General features: G+C 45.7%; 1 protein-coding gene across 18 annotated transcripts in view; it reads left to right on the top strand.

The window, feature by feature from the left end:
• The window catches only part of LOC143277973 (talin-1-like), a 218,750-nt gene that overhangs the window by 123,090 nt on the left and 79,811 nt on the right, over positions 1-15,849 (top strand). For 14 of the 18 annotated variants that reach the window (XR_013053819.1, XM_076582975.1, XM_076582969.1 and 11 more), the window contains 4 exons: positions 244-366; positions 1,621-1,764; positions 3,451-3,468; positions 7,500-7,532. Coding sequence is in view for 17 of the 18 variants with exons in the window: in XM_076582975.1 (XP_076439090.1) it covers positions 244-366; positions 1,621-1,764; positions 3,451-3,468; positions 7,500-7,532 (318 nt within the window). In the remaining variant the exon portion in view is untranslated. The remainder of the gene's footprint in view (positions 1-243; positions 367-1,620; positions 1,765-3,450; positions 3,469-7,499; positions 7,533-15,849) is intronic. The other 4 variants (XM_076582979.1, XM_076582973.1, XM_076582971.1 and 1 more) reach the window with 3 other exon arrangements.

The following is a 15,849-nucleotide window of genomic DNA, read 5'->3' as shown; positions in this document are numbered from 1 at the left end:
TGTGATCAAAGAATTTAATATTAACAACAAAAAAAAAGAAGGAAGAAATCCTCAGTGAAAATAGAGTGGGAGATGGAATGATAGGAATGATTGACAAAACACAGAACAAAAGACTTCCTGGCGATTAACTTTAGAAAATAATTCAAAGCAGTATATATTTTGACTCCTGTTTTTCATAAAATTTACCTTGGTTTTAACTTTCATGGTGGGGGGAAAAATTCATACACGCGTGCGTTGTTTCAGGCGTTGGGTGATGGCATGACCGGCATCTCGAACCACGCCAAGAAAGGAGAGCTGGACGATTTCTGTGACTCTGTGCGAAACTTTGCCAACTCTGTGTGTGGGCTGACAGAGGCTTCCGCACAGGTGAGGCAGTACCTCCCGCCCCTCTCCCTGCTCCCTGCCCGTCATCAGTCTGTGTGCATTGTGTTATTATAATCCATGAAAACGGGAGTATGGCTGCCTGCATGGCGGGGTAAAAATGGTCATACACTCGACGGGAGTAGTAGCCGAGTGGTTAAAGCATTGGACTGTCAATCTGAGGGTCCCGGGTTCGAATCATGGTGACAGCGCCTGGTGGAGATTTTTACGATCTCCCAGGTCAACATGTGTGCAGACCTGCTAGTGCCTGAACCCCCTTCGTGTGTATATGCAAGCAGAAGATCAAATAGGCACGTTAAAGATCCTGTAATCCATGTCAGCATTCGGTGGGTTATGGAAACAAGAACATACCCAGCATGCACACCCTTAAAAATGGAGTATGGCTGCCTACATGGCGGGGTAAAAACGGTCATACACGTAAAAGCCCACTCGTGTGCATACGAGTGAACATGGGTGTTGCAGCCCACGAACGGAGGAGGACCATATTACTTTTTTTGTCACGACGGGTTTCACTGGGTGAAATGCGGGCTGCTCTCCCCAGGGAGAGCGCGTCACTGCAGTGCAGAACCTCGCACTGTTTCTTTTTCTTTTCTTTTTTTTCCCCGTTTTCTGTCAAAAGTCGATTTTTCTACAGGAGTTTGTCAGTGATGACCCTTTTTGTTGCCATGGGTTCTTTCACATGCACTTAGTGTGTGCTGTGCATGGAACCTCGGTTTATCATCTCATCAGAAAGACTAGCATCCAGTCCAGGTGTAGTGGAGGGGGGGAAGAAAGTACAGGTGAGTGTGGGATTGGATCCCGTGTTCTCAGATTCACTGGTATCCTTGGCTGGAGGTGCCGGCTCTGGTGAGACGGTGTGCACCTTTCGTCCCTGTTTCTCCTACCCCCTCTCCCCCTCCGCAATGTGTGAAATGTCAGACTGAAGCTGTGATAGAAGTCAGGTTTATCTCGTCCCCCCCCCCCCCCACACACACACCCCCCCCCCTCAGCAATGTATAGAACATCTGACTGAAGCTGTGATAGAAGTCAGGTTTATCTCGTTCCCCCCCCCCCCACCTCAGCAATGTATAGAACATCTGACTGAAGCTGTGATAGAAGTCGGGTATATCTCTCCCCCGCCCCCTCCCAGCAATGTGTGTAACGTCTGACTGAAGCTGTGACTGGTCAGGTATATGCCCCCTCCCCAACCCCCCTCCTTGTGTGCTGTGTGTTGTATGTTGTGTATGTGTGTGCACACAGGCAGCCTACCTGGTGGGCATTGCAGACCCGGCGTCCGAACCCGGGCGGCCAGGAGTGGTGGACCAGTCGCAGTTCCACCGTGCCAACCAGGCCATCCAGATGGCGTGCCAGAACCTCACCAACCCTGCCAGCTCTCAGCAACAGGTACCCTCCTCCCCCACCCTCCCTCCCTCCCTCCCTCTCCCTCCATCCCTCCCTCCCTCCCTCCCTCTCTCTGTGCTTTCCCTTCTGGTCTCCCTGTCACATGCACACTCTGTTGCTTGTTGATGTTTTCTCAGGCTAACACTTCTTGCAAGCTGCCACTTTGTCTGGCTCTCTCTCTCTCTCGCTCGCTGTCTTTCTCTCTCAGACAGTTTGCTGAAGTAGAGACTGTGTTGCATTAACTGTGAGAATGCCCTGCTCCAGTCAGACTAACCCGTGGTTGATCGTGTGGGGTGACTGGGGAGAGAGAGAGAGAGAAGTGAGCGACAAACATTCTTGGCTGACTGACCCAAGGGGTAGAGGTGTGTGGTGGGGGGTTAGTGGGGGGTGGGGGTGGGGGAGGGGCAGATGTCTCCAACAGCCAGTGGCCAGAAGTGAGATCATGTACAGCTGCCTGGACATCCCATGATGGACTGGCCAGAAGTGAGATAAGATCAAGGTGGCTGACAGATGGAAGGGACGTAATGTAACGGGGCAAGGTGGCTGACAGATGGAAGGGACGTAATGTAACGGGGCAAGGTGGCTGACAGATGGAAGGGACGTAATGTAACGGGGCAGCCAGAAGTGGAATAAACGTCCAGACGACTTCAGGTTGAAATGGATGTAACGGTATGGGGGCAGCCCAGCCCAGCCCAAAGTGGGACATCCAAAGATGGGGCAGCCCAGTTAGAAAGAGGAGTGTGAGGGGAAGACATGACGGGGCAACGAGTGAGTCCAGTCAGTGACAGAGAGAAGCCATGTCCCCAGGGGTCAGTGAGTGGTCAGAGGATAGTTGGGACCAGGGACTAGGGGACATCAGTGGAGTGATGGCCTAGAGGTAACGCGTCCGCCTAGGAAGCGAGAGAATCTGAGCGCGCTGGTTCGAATCACGGCTCAGCCGCCGATATTTGCTCCCCCTCCACTAGACCTTGAGTGGTGGTCTGGACGTTAGTCATTCGGATGAGACGATAAACCGAGGTCCCGTGTGCAGCACGCACATAGCGCACGTAAAAGAACCCACGGCAACAAAAGGGTTGTTCCTGGCAAAATTCTGTAGAAAAATCCACGTCAATAGGAAAAACAAATAAAACTGCACGCACGAAAAATACAAAAAAAATGGGTGGTGCTGTAGTATAGCGACGCGCTCTCCCTGGGGAGAGCAGCCCGAATTTCACACAGAGAAATCTGTTGTGATAAAAAGAAATACAAAATACAAAATACAAATTGATGGAGAGCAGAAGACATGTGATGGCCAGATCTGAGACCTCCGGCAACGACAAAAGGTGGCGTGGGGGAGGGAACAGTTTGAGGAGAAGTGAGAAAAGCTCTTGTTTAAAAACTGCAGCCATGACTCACATGATAGAAGTGACTTATGTGATGCTGTGAGGGAACTCTGAAACCTTCACTGAATGACTGAAACTTGAAAGGCTCGCTCTGTGCATGTGTGTGTGTGGCATCGTTCCTTCAGTATGTGACATTGTGTGATGGTGTGTGCGTACATGTTGTGTGTGTGTGCAAGCACATGTGCCGGCATGTATGAGAGAGTGCATGAGCATTTGTCCATATATATGTAAACTTACCCATGAGTGTGTGTGTGTGTGTGTGTGTGTGTGTGTGATGATGCTGACCCATGACTGTTGCACGTTGTAGGTCAATGTTCAGGCCCAGGTAGGTGGGAGCCCCATGTACATGTGTGTATGCAGGGCAGTGATGTGGACCTTGTAGCGTCCCTCACTGTTCCCCCCTTGACTGCTGTACAGCAATGACCCAACGTAGCTAACCTGTGTGGTGCTCTGCCTGGCCAGTTGTAACCCCCTGGGTCTGTGCCCCCAGGTCACTTCTTTTGTTCAAGTATACCAAAGTAAAATGTTCATTATATCCTTGAACAGAATTGGCTCCAACCCTTCTTTGTTCAAGTATATCAAAGTAAAATGTTCATTTAATTACACATACTTAACCGTGACCCAACTAGTGCAGACTCAGGCAGGGGAACCCTTCTTTGTTCAAGTATATCAGAGTAAAATGTTCATTATATCCTTGACAGAATTGGCTCCAACCCTTCTTTGTTCAAGTATATCAAAGTAAAATGTTCATTATATCCTTGAACAGAATTGGCTCCAACCCTTCTTTGTTCAAGTGTACCAAAGTAAAATGTTCATTATATCCTTGAACAGAATTGGCTCCAACCCTTCTTTGTTCAAGTATATCAAAGTAAAATGTTCATTATATCCTTGACAGAATTGGCTCCAACCCTTCCTAGTGTTTTTGTTTTTGTTTTTTTTTTGTCTTAATTATCTAAAACTCAAACCATTGGATAATGTAATGCTTTGTTGGGCCTCCTCCGTTGAAAATACAGGAAATAATGGGAATAGGTGTATATGTGTATTTTTTTTTTTTTGGCAGACTCGCCTGTGCTGTCATTAATCTGGCTGTGAATTGATTGACCTGTTGCAAAGTATCGGACATTTACTGGCTTTGAAAACTGACATGCAGGATGAAATCTGCTTCACCTCCCCGCCCCCCTCTTTCTCCCAACCATTCAGTTTATTGTTGATTAACATGGAGTTCTGCTTGTTTAAAACTTGAATGATTTGCAAGGTCAGATATGCATCATTCCCCCCTCAAACATTTATCTCCTGTTTGGAATTGAACAATATTCATTTGTACTTGTATAAAATATGAAATATTTGTCCACCCTGCCAAAGGTTGGATGGCAGTAGTTTGGCTTTATGGAATTTTGAATTAATCTGTCAGAGTTTGCCTTTGGCCTTGGCAGTGTAAAAACGCTGAGTGCTGATTGGTTTGATCAGTTTAGCTTGGCTGAGATTAAGCACTTGTGTGATGTGGCGAATGTGGAAAAGTGTTGTCTGCTCAACTGTCGAGTGGTACATGCAAAGGCAGCCTGTTGTCACTGTTTTGATCGTTTGAGGGGAGAAAAGTATTTTCGTTTTCAAAGAAGAAATGAGATCGGAACTTGTTTCTTTTTATTTGACAAACTTGTGTAGTATTAGTACAGGTTGTGAAAAGAGCTATGGCCATTTTATTGCATGTTGTTTATTCAGTTTCTTCATTTTGATATTTTGTTATTGTGGTATGCTGTGTAATCGTCACTATTCAGATAACAGGAGCCATTTACTAATCTCTGGTGGTATGACTATATATCTAAATTATACAGCAGGTTATGGTGGTAGGCAGGTTACTTAACCCACACGATGACCTGTATTTACATGTTCCGGTTGTATACTCTGAATTCTCACTTCTGCAGACCAGTTAATCCCTGAATATTTGACTTACACACTCTATATTTCTTATTGCTGTTACTCAGCCACTTAATCCGTTTATCCTTGAAAATTTACTTACTGACAACAAAACTATGTACTGTTAGTGTAACTAATGCTATATTCAATATCTGTTGACAGACAACAAAACGGTCGTCATTGTTAGAAATTATCCATGAATGTTTCCTTGTGGACAGCTGTTGTTAGTGTAACTAACCCATGAATATTTACCAACTGCAGCAAATCCATTGAAGCATAACTAAACGTATCATAGAATATCTGTTGACAGACATCAGAACTGTTGTTTGTGTAATGGAATCTATCCTTGAATGCTCCTGACAGCACAAATTAACATAGTGTGACTGAATTCATCCTTGAATGTTTTCTTGAAGACGGTAAAATTGTTGTTTTTGCATTTAGACTCGTTCATCCTGAAGCATTTGAATGGCGTGCTGCTCAGCAGAGCCATCACTGTTATGGTTTTTAGACCACTGTTAAAATCTTTCACTGACAACAAAATTGTGGAGATAGTGGATTAGCTTTCTTAAAATTTTTTTAAAAGTTTTTCACATGCTCAGTTAAGATTTTTGGTGTGGGTGGGCTTGTTTTGAAGTGTGTAATATCAGTCGTGTCAAACTATGACCACCAGGACAGCGGAGGAGGTGTTTGCTGTCCTGACGACTTGGGCTAGAATTTTATCATAGTGGAGAGTGTCTTGGCCAAGTTATACCCCCACTCTCTCAGCCAAGAGGGTTTTAGGACAGTCGGCGCTGGGATGGTTCCCAAAGGCCAACTGGTCCCAAAGGCTGCAGCGCTAAGAGCCAGCGCAATATTGCCTCCTGATTTCAGAGTGTTTGTCCTTTCTAAAAGTCAAAGCAGTGAATACATGTGTTAGTCCTTCACAAAAGTCAAAGCGGTGAATACATGTGTTAGTCCTTCACAAAAGTCAAAGCAGTGAATACATGTGTTAGTCCTTCACAAAAGTCAGAGCAGTGAATACATGTGTTAGTCCTTCACAAAAGTCAAAGCAGTGAATACATGTGTTAGTCCTTCACAAAAGTCAGAGCAGTGAATACATGTGTTAGTCCTTCACAAAAGTCAGAGCAGTGAATACATGTGTTAGTCCTTCACAAAAGACAAAGCGGTGAATACATGTGTTAGTCCTTCACAAAAGACAAAGCGGTGAATACATGTGTTAGTCCTTCACAAAAGACAAAGCTTTGAATGAGTTCTTTGAAGTGTGTGATGATGGAAATGGATGGCAGACTGGTGTCTGTCCTGTCAGCTGGTGTTCCCGTGTTCTCTGATGTCACTGGCATGTGTCTGGCACTCTCCTGCCACTTTCTGATGTCTCTTAAAAAAAAAGAAAGAAAATTTTTTTTTTTTTTTAGAGGGGATACTCATTATCTGTCTTGTTAGAGATTCATTTCTGTCGTTGGCATGTTGCTATGGACACATCTCTGTCATGTTTGTCTCGTAAGGGAGACAGCATACCTGTCTATCTGTGGTTAGGGATACATGTCTGTCATCATTGTCTGGTTAGGGATACAGCATACCTGTCATCTATCTGTGGTTAGGGATACATGTCTGTCATCATTGTCTTGTTAGGGATACAGCATACCTGTCATCTATCTGTGGTTAGGGATACATGTCTGTCATCATTGTCTCGTTAGGGATACAGCATACCTGTCATCTATCTGCGGTTAGGGATACATGTCTGTCATCATTGTCTCGTTAGGGATACATGACAGTTGTCTGAGGAATACATCGGTGGCATCTTTGTCCAGTCAGGGATACATTTATTTCACATAATTAAGTTACATCATTTATTATTGAGGTTGTGTATGATATATATGCTTTAAATCATTGGTTCTAAGACCTGCATCACCAGTCTGAGAGGATAAAAGTCAGTCAACTATTCAGTAGTTGGGACATGTCCCTCACATTATCTCTCGTCAGGGATACATGTCTGTCTCCTTCCTCTGTCTAGAGACATCATACCTATGCGATCACAGGTTTGGAGGGAGAGGGGGAGTAGGTGTTGAGCAACATGACTGTTGATGCTGCTTCTGTTCAGTGTCTTCTTGCCCACCAGAACACTTCATTGATAGATGGAGGTTCTGGGCACATGCTTACTGCCAGCAGCAGGACTCGCCTCACTGCCAGTACCTCTAAACCGCATGGTTTCATTGCTCGTTTTTCACCGTGCTAGCTTGTGCCTGTCTCCGTAAGATTCGTTTGTTTCTGTGTGATCCGTACTGTGGACGTTTATTGTCTTTTGTCGTTTGCTGTGCGTCGTTGACTGTGCCTTTCTCTGTAGAAAAAGTAGTGACGAGACTTTGCCGTACTTTGTCATTCAGCCACGAAGCATGTCTGTTGGGTTTTCTTGCCTCTACTGTGAATGTCCTTGACCTCATTCAGGGTCGCCTTGACGTAAGAGCCTCGCGTGAGGTGGTGAGTTGGGCACAGTGGGTTGTGTTTTTCTGTTCCCCGTTGTTTTTCACCACACCCAGTTCTATCCTTCCCCTCCCCGCCTCCCCTTCCCCTTCCCCCCCCCCTCTTTGCCTCTGTCACTTCACACCCCCCTCCTCTCCCACCCCCCTCCTCCCCCGTGCACCTGTGTCTTGTGTGTCCAGGTGTTGGCGTGAGTTGCCAGTCATGATCCGTGTCCTTGCTTTTCGCAGTGTGTCCTTTCTGGTCTTGGGGTTCGTGTCCCCCTTCTGCTCTCCCCTGTGTGTGTGTGTGTGTGTGTGTGTGTGTGTGTGTGTGTGCGTGCGTGTGTGTGTGTGTGTGTGCATATCCTTTGACGGTCCGGTGTGGGTGTCAGTGATGTTTTCTTCATGGTTTTATGCAGTGTGTGTGTGTGTGTTGGAACAGGCTGGGTTGTCTCCCTCTCTCTCGTTGGTTCTGCTGTCGTGTGTGCTGGTCGCAGGACTGGGTGTGTGTGTGTGTGTGTGTGTGTGTTCGCTGGCTGTGTTGTCTTCATCATTAACATGTTGTTGTTGTTTTTGTTAACTATTGTTGGTGGATGTTTTTCTTGAGGGTGATTTTTCACTGTGGTTTGTTGCTGTGGTGTGTGCTGGCTTTTCTCCATTGTTGTTTGGCTTTGTGGTGTGTGTGTTCTTCTCTCTCGTTGTGGTGTGCCAGCTTTCAGTTTGATTTAAGTAAAGCAAGTTGAGGGAGTTGTCAGTATCTGTTGTTGTTTTTCTGAAATACAGTATAATTTGAGATTTTAGGGATTGAGAAGTAATGTGAAGGAGTTCACACACGGCAGCCAGAAGAATCAGTGGGATGTAACGATAAGCGAAACAATTTTGACAGCTGTGTGAATGGATGTGTGGCCAGGAGGGGGTAGTCTTTAGCTTGTATGGAATAACTGTAGACCGTCTTCATGTTTTGATTGCAAAATGTGTGTGCTGATAGACCCTGTCAACGACGGGCGCCATAGCCGAATGGTTAAAGCGTTGGACTTTTTTGTCTGAGGGTCTCGGGTTCGAATCACGGTGACGGCGCCTGGTGGGTAAAGGGTGGAGATTTTTCCGATCTCCCAGGTCAACATATGTGCAGACCTGCCAGTGCCTGAACCCCCTTCGTGTGTATGCGCAAGCAGAAGATCAAATACGCACGTTAAAGATCCTGTAATCCATGTCAGCGTTCGGTGGGTTATGGAAACAAGAACATACCCAGCATGCACACCCCCGAAAACGGAGTATGGCTGCTTACATGGCGGGGTAAAAACGGTCATACATGTAAAAGCCCACTCGCGTATATACGAGTGAACGTGGGAGTTGAAGCCCATGAACACAGAAGAAGAAGAAGAAGAAGACCCTGTCAACAAAATTTAAAACATATATATATATATATTACTGTCAAAAACATATTGATTTGACTTTTGAAATTTGTTTTTGAAACTTGATTTTTTAAAACCCGTTGATGTGGACAGATGAGAGACAGTGGTGCACATATGTGAGGGATGAGTAATGAGCATCAGTTACTCTGGTTGTGTTCACTGTGTGAGGGTGGAGTCAGGACGATAGAAGCACAGACAATGATACCTGGCAGGGGATATTGGAATCGGGTGAATGATACACAGGGATCAGGTGAATAGATATATATAGGTGTGAGGTGGGTGAAAGAGGCGTTGATACATTGTTATAGTCTTTCAAGTGCACATCTTCTTCTTCTTCTTCTGCGTTCACACGTATGCACACGAGTGGGCTTTTACGTGCATGACCGTTTTTACCCCGCCATGTAGGCAGCCATACTCCATTTTCAGGGATGTGCATGCTGGGTATGTTCTTGTTTCCATAACCCACCGAATGCTGACATGGATTACAGGATCTTTAACGTGCGTATTTGATCTTCTGCTTGCATATACACACGAGGGGGGTTCAGGCACTAGCAGGTCTGCACATATGTTGACCTGGGAGATCGTAAAAATCTCCACCCTTTACCCACCAGGCGCCGTCACCGTGATTCGAACCCGGGGCCCTCAGATTGACAGTCCAACGCTTTAACCACTCGGCTGTTGCGCCCGTCCAAGTGCACATTATACTTCAGTGTTGGTGTCAGAACACCGCTCGCCTGTCATTACTTCTGTGATCTGTCATGGGAAGAGTGGAGTAGTGCAGACCGGAAGTGGAACAGCATTTCTGTGTTATGACCCAGGACGTTACGCCACACACCTGTGCATGAAAAACAACTTCCTGTCCATCTGATGAGCACTGTAATGAGAAAAACACCGAAATCTGATAGAGGACAGCTGAAATGGCTTCACCCAAAGGTGGCCTGGGGGGTGGGGGCGGGGGCGGGGGTGGGGTTCGTCTTACTCGCTCAACATTTCCTGTGATGTTAGAAGTGCCAAAGAGAATGGTAGTATTTACTTGATCTGCACAGATTCTGACAAACGAGAACTGTAAACCTCTGTTGTGTTCCCGACATGAGTGACCCGTGCATAATGAACTTGGTGCTTTTCTTTTTATTGTAATCAGTTACCATTTTTTTTAAATTTAGTTTTTTTTATTTTGCTTTATAAAAATATTTTCGGCATGTGTTTTTGAATATATATGTATAGTCTGTGCGTTTGTCAGTGGAACGATAATTTTGTGCAGATGTTCATCAGGGTCAGTTGTTGCTGTGTGTTGTGTCGAAAGGTGAAGTGCACGCTGCACACCAGACCTTGGTTTCTCGTCTGGGGCATGCAGACCACCTTTCTTTAGCAACCAGAAAGGTCGGGGTTGAAAGTGGGTTGGGATGCAGAAAGGGTGGTGGTGGTGGTGGTGGTGGTGCCAGGGGGTGGGGAGTGTTTGGGGAGGGTTTCTTGGGGAGTGGGTTGTTTGCAGATGGGAATTCAGTTTCTACAAGGAGTAAGGGTCAGGCTGTTAAAGGGATAAACGTGATGGGGGGTGGGGGGGAGGATTGGGGGGGGGGGGACAAATCCAGCAAGGGAGGGGAATACGGAGTCTGGCTTTAGCAGGTGAACAAAAGTCATAAGGGCTCCTGCAGAGTTGGGATGGGTTGGGGGACTGGGGGGGGGGGGGGGGGGCTCAAAGGAAAGAGATGGGATCTGGATATGACGTGCCCGTTGTGGCTTGTGTCAAAATCTAACCAGACAGAACTGGTTGGTCCCAGAGTGCCCCCCCCCCCTCCCCCCTCCAGTCTCCAGTAGTGTTGGACATCAGTCCTGTGTTGAATTTCGAGAAGGGTGGAACCTTTTTGTCATTCGTCTTACCCTTTTTTTGTTTGTTTGTTTGGTGGTGTCATAGTACTGTGTAGCTAGGAAGAGAATAGAATCGTGAGCACTGTTTGTCAGTGTTAGCTGTAGTATGCTAGTGGTTGTTCAGTGGTTTCATTGGTCAGTGGACAGGAGTGTTACCACCCACAGTCACACAGACCAGGTTTGCTGCATCTGCATGAAACCTGTCCGTCATGTGTTAGGCTCCTCCCTCCCCTGTCCATATCATGGTGGGCTGTTCAGAGTGGTTAGTGCTTCATGTCAATCATGTTAGGCTCCACCCTCCCCTGTCCATAACATGGTGGGCTGTTCAGAGTGGTTAGTGCTTCATGTCAATCATGTTAGGCTCCACCCTCCTGTCCCATAACATGGTGGGCTGTTCAGAGTGGTTAGTGCTTCATGTCAATCATGTTAGGCTCCACCCTCCCCTGTCCATAACATGGTGGACTGTTCAGAGTGGTAGGTGCTTCATGTCAATCATGTTAGGCTCCACCCTCCTGTCCCATAACATGGTGGGCTGTTCAGAGTGGTTAGTGCTTCATGTCAATCATGTTAGGCTCCACCCTCCCCTGTCCATAACATGGTGGGCTGTACAGAGTGGTTAGTGCTTCATGTCAATCATGTTAGGCTCCACCCTCCCCTGTCCATAACATGGTGGGTGGGTTGTTCAGAGTGGTTAGTGCTTCATGTCAATCATGTTAGGCTCCACCCTCCCCTGTCCATAACATGGTGGACTGTTCAGAGTGGTTAGTGCTTCATGTCAATCATGTTAGGCTCCACCCTCCCCTGTCCATAACATGGTGGGCTGTTCAGAGTGGTTAGTGCTTCATGTCAATCATGTTAGGCTCCACCCTCCTCTGTCCATAGCATGGTGGGCTGTTCAGAGTGGTTAGTGCTTCATGTTGATCATGTTAGGCTCCACCCTCCCCTGTCCATAACATGGTGGGCTGTACAGAGTGGTTAGTGCTTCATGTCAATCATGTTAGGCTCCACCCCTGTCCATAGCATGGTGGGCTGTTCAGAGTGGTTAGTGCTTCATGTCAATCATGTTAGGCTCCACCCTCCCCTGTCCATAACATGGTGGACTGTTCAGAGTGGTAGGTGCTCATGTCAATCATGTTAGGCTCCACCCCTGTCCATAGCATGGTGGGCTGTTCAGAGTGGTAGGTGCTTCATGTCAATCATGTTAGGCTCCACCCTCCCCTGTCCATAGCATGGTGGGCTGTTCAGAGTGGTTAGTGCTTCATGTCAATCATGTTAGGCTCCACCCTCCCCTGTCCATAGCATGGTGGGCTGTTCAGAGTGGTTAGTGCTTCATGTCGTCCCAAGCATCATTCTGTGCACTTCCAGAAATGGGGTGGTGACTGAGGACGTAGTTTGGCACTGCAGCACATACAGTCTCTTGTGATGTATAGTGATGGCTGTGTTGAGGTCCTTGGTTATATCACCTTTCCTGTGGGAACATTGGTTCCTGTCTGTCTTGCCATTCCTTCCATCTTCTCACCTCCCTTTCCTACGTCTTTCTTGTCACATTCTTCATTACTTCAGCCCCTAAGTCTTGGCATTTTATCTGTACTCCACCCACATAGTTATTTTATTTTTTACGCCAGAAACATTCTATATTCATGTCAGAGACATCGACCGTACCATAACCTTTCATGCCTTCCAGGATCATTTGTGTCACCACGTCACGTCAGTCAGTGTGTGTCATTCCCCTGGTTTTGACGGCAGGAATTTGGTGGTATGTGCCGATGGTCCAACACACTGTTTATTCCTGATTGTGATGACACCACAGAATTCTTTTCCCACTTCACTTAGCACTGTCGGTTCTCCTTGGGCCATTCACAGTCCTTGGATATCATGGCCTTCACTGCACTGTTTGGTCTGGAAGGCGACACACTTCGATGGTGACCGTCTTTGTTGACAGTGAAGGTGACTGTGTCGCTTCACGGCATCAGCAGGAAGCAAAGGGGAAAGGAGAAATGATTTAGAAATGACTGCTGTTCAGTGACAGACACAGTTGTGGTGTATTAAAAAAAAAACAAAAAAACCAACCCCCTCCCCCCCCAAAAACGGGGTTAATCTCTTAATTCAGTTGTAGGTGTTCTGGTCTGTCTGAAGCAGAAAGTGAACAGGAAAGGGCGTGACCGCCACTGCTGTGAAATGGTGGTATTGTTTGGTAGGAATGATTACACTGTCGTGTCGGGACAGTCGCACTGATGGTAACTAACTATTGAAACCTCAGAACATTCATGTCCAACTGTTTTTGTGTGTGTGTGTGTGTGTGCGAGTGCATATTGATTAAATTTGTAATAGGAAGTATGAGGCTGGTAAGAGCTGTTGATATGTGTGACAGTGTTTGACGAGAACAAAACCACAACCCGACTGGTGGGTGACGGACTGTGGCACAGTACTGACCCTCGTTTTCCTTTTCTCTCTTAGTATTATGCTTCGTGGACTCTGAGGTCCATGGTAAGAACCGCCAGTTGTCTGTCCGTTCTGGTTCTTGTCGTTATCGTCATGATTGTTATTTGTTATTGTTCTTTATCATTATGAGCATTAATTAGTTATAGTTGTTCTCATGATCATGATGATTATTGATTAGTTATTTCATGATTTTTTTTTTTTTTTTTTTGTGTTGCTTGGCTCTCTGTGGCTTGCCCAGTGCTGTGTTGTCAGTGTGGAGAGAATGTCGCTGTAACCTCCCTCCCCCAGCCCCCCCCCCCCCCCCAACCCCCACCCCCCCCTTGCCTCCCCAACTTTGTATCCAGACCTTTCATTGGTTCTCTGCACCACCACCCTTTTGTCTTCTGTTTTCTCATTGGCTCACACCCCCGCCAGTCAGTCACGGTTGTTTGCTGTCTCCTCAGATGTAGCGTTCACACCAGAGGGGAAGGGGGAGTAGGGTGGGGGAAACAGAGCAGAGTTGTTTAATTGATTGTTATTTTTGTTTTTGATAAAAGGTGGAGGGTGACAGTTGAAGAGGAAGAGATTTTGTAATGATGCTGGTCAGTGGGTAAGGGGGTGGGGGGGGTGAGGAGAGAGAGGTCAGATGTAGGAGGAGGAGAGGGGGGGGTCGGGGAGGGGGGAAAGGGGGGGGGGTCGGTGAAGGGGGAAGGGGAGATAATTGGAAGCCAGGGAGATAAGCGGTCTATGAAAAGACTAAAAAGTTTGTGGGGTGGATGGCTGAAAAGGTCTGCAGGAAATTTGTTTATTTTTTTTCGTGATTTTTTTTTGTTTGTTTTCTAGTTATGAACTTGAATTTGTTTGTTTTGGGCTTTTCAGCTTGACTTTATGTGTTTGTTTGTTATTTGTTGTTTTTTTTGTTGTTTGTTTTTGTTTTTTTTAATTATGCCCTTGTTTAGGCTTGACACTACAGGTTGCTTGCAATTAAAAACAAAAATACATCTATTGAAATGAAATTTTTTTTAAAGTCAGTGGTTCATTTAATTCTGATCTTTTTGTTTTCTTAGAATTATAATTTTCTTTGATTCTGATCTTGTGCTTTTCCTTTTCTTTTTTTTCTTTTTTTTACATTTTTGTCTTCATTATTTTATTCTTTGTTGTTGGTTTGTTTGTTTTTTAATGGTAAAAACATTATTTTTAAGGACATGGTAGGCAGTTTTGTGGCAGTGTTTGGTTGATGCTGATGACATCATTTGTCAGGAATGCTGTTTGGCTGTTCACGGATTGCCTGCAAGTGTGTACATGCTTGTGTTTGGCTTTTTGGTCTTGTGTGCGGTGGGCGTGAGAAACATGAAGTTGTCTCCATACCTGGCAACCCCCCTTCACCTGCACCTCAGTCCCTGTCTCACTCACACACACACACACACACACACATACACACACACACACACACACACACACACACACACACACACACACACACACAAAGGGAAAGGGGGGTGGGGGTGGGGAGAAGGAAAAAAAAAAAAAAGGACAGTGTGAAAATTTTTCCTTGTGTCAGTGAGGTTTATTTCGTTTTTGTGTCATTTTCTAAAGATAAGGTATGTGTGTGTGTGTGTGTGTGTTGGGTGTGGGGGGAATGGGGGGTTAATAGGGCCAGGGAAAGTGAGGTTGGTTTTAACAGAAGTGGGAGCAGATTTAGAACAGGAAAAGAAAGAAAGTGCAATCTACTTGCAGGTTGTCAACTAAGAAATGTTAAGGTTGTCAGAAATAGTACTCCAGTGGTATTGATTCAATAAACTCTTACCACTTGATTGATTTTTAAAATTTTTATTTTTTTAGATTCAGTTAGTATCACGGGCATATGTCCTTCGTTCTTATCCCCACACCCTTTTTAAAAAAAGAATTTTTTTTTTTTTTTAAAGATATATTTTAAGACATCACTAGCACTAGGCTCCATCACTGTGTGTGCTAGTATTCATGACGTAGCTAGTAATCATCACATTTAGCCTTGACTTGTGTTTTTGTCGGTATATTAGTATTTGAGGCGGTCATTTTTGTATGCACAGTATGTGGGTTTTTTTTGTGTGTACAAGATAGTGGTTATTTTTGTATACACAGTACATATTTTTTTGGTTTTTTTTGTACAAGATAGTGGTCACTTTTGTATACACAGTACATGTGTTTTTTGTAGAAGATAGTGGTCACTTTTGTATACACAGTACATGTTGTTTTTGTTGGTTTTATTTTTGGACAAGATAGTGGTCCCTGTAGTTTTCACCCACGTGTCTGTCAGTAGTTAAGCTGGTGGTGGACACGGTAAAATAGGAGTCTGTTCTTGAGAAGGAAACAGATGGATGCAGATGCAGATAAGGTGCCGTGGATACTTGTTCACGACTGTAATGCAACGCCCTCCATGTTAAGGGCTGCAGTCCGATGCAGGATGTGTGGTGGGGGGAAAGATTATCACTCTGGTAAATGCATGAAGTGTTCTGTCTTTAAAACGGGACTTGCATGTGGGGTGAGGAGAGTGGAGCACCGTACTGAGCTTCACGGCGGTTCTTTCCTGCCCGTTGCACTGCATGTGGGAAGGGGGGGAGGACCACAGAGCACAGGTGTGTCATGTAACCC

Source organism: Babylonia areolata, chromosome 35 (genome assembly GCF_041734735.1).
Source record: "Babylonia areolata isolate BAREFJ2019XMU chromosome 35, ASM4173473v1, whole genome shotgun sequence".
In the NCBI taxonomy this organism is placed as follows: Eukaryota; Metazoa; Mollusca; class Gastropoda; order Neogastropoda; family Buccinidae; genus Babylonia; species Babylonia areolata.
This window is presented reverse-complemented; position numbering and strand designations above follow the sequence as displayed.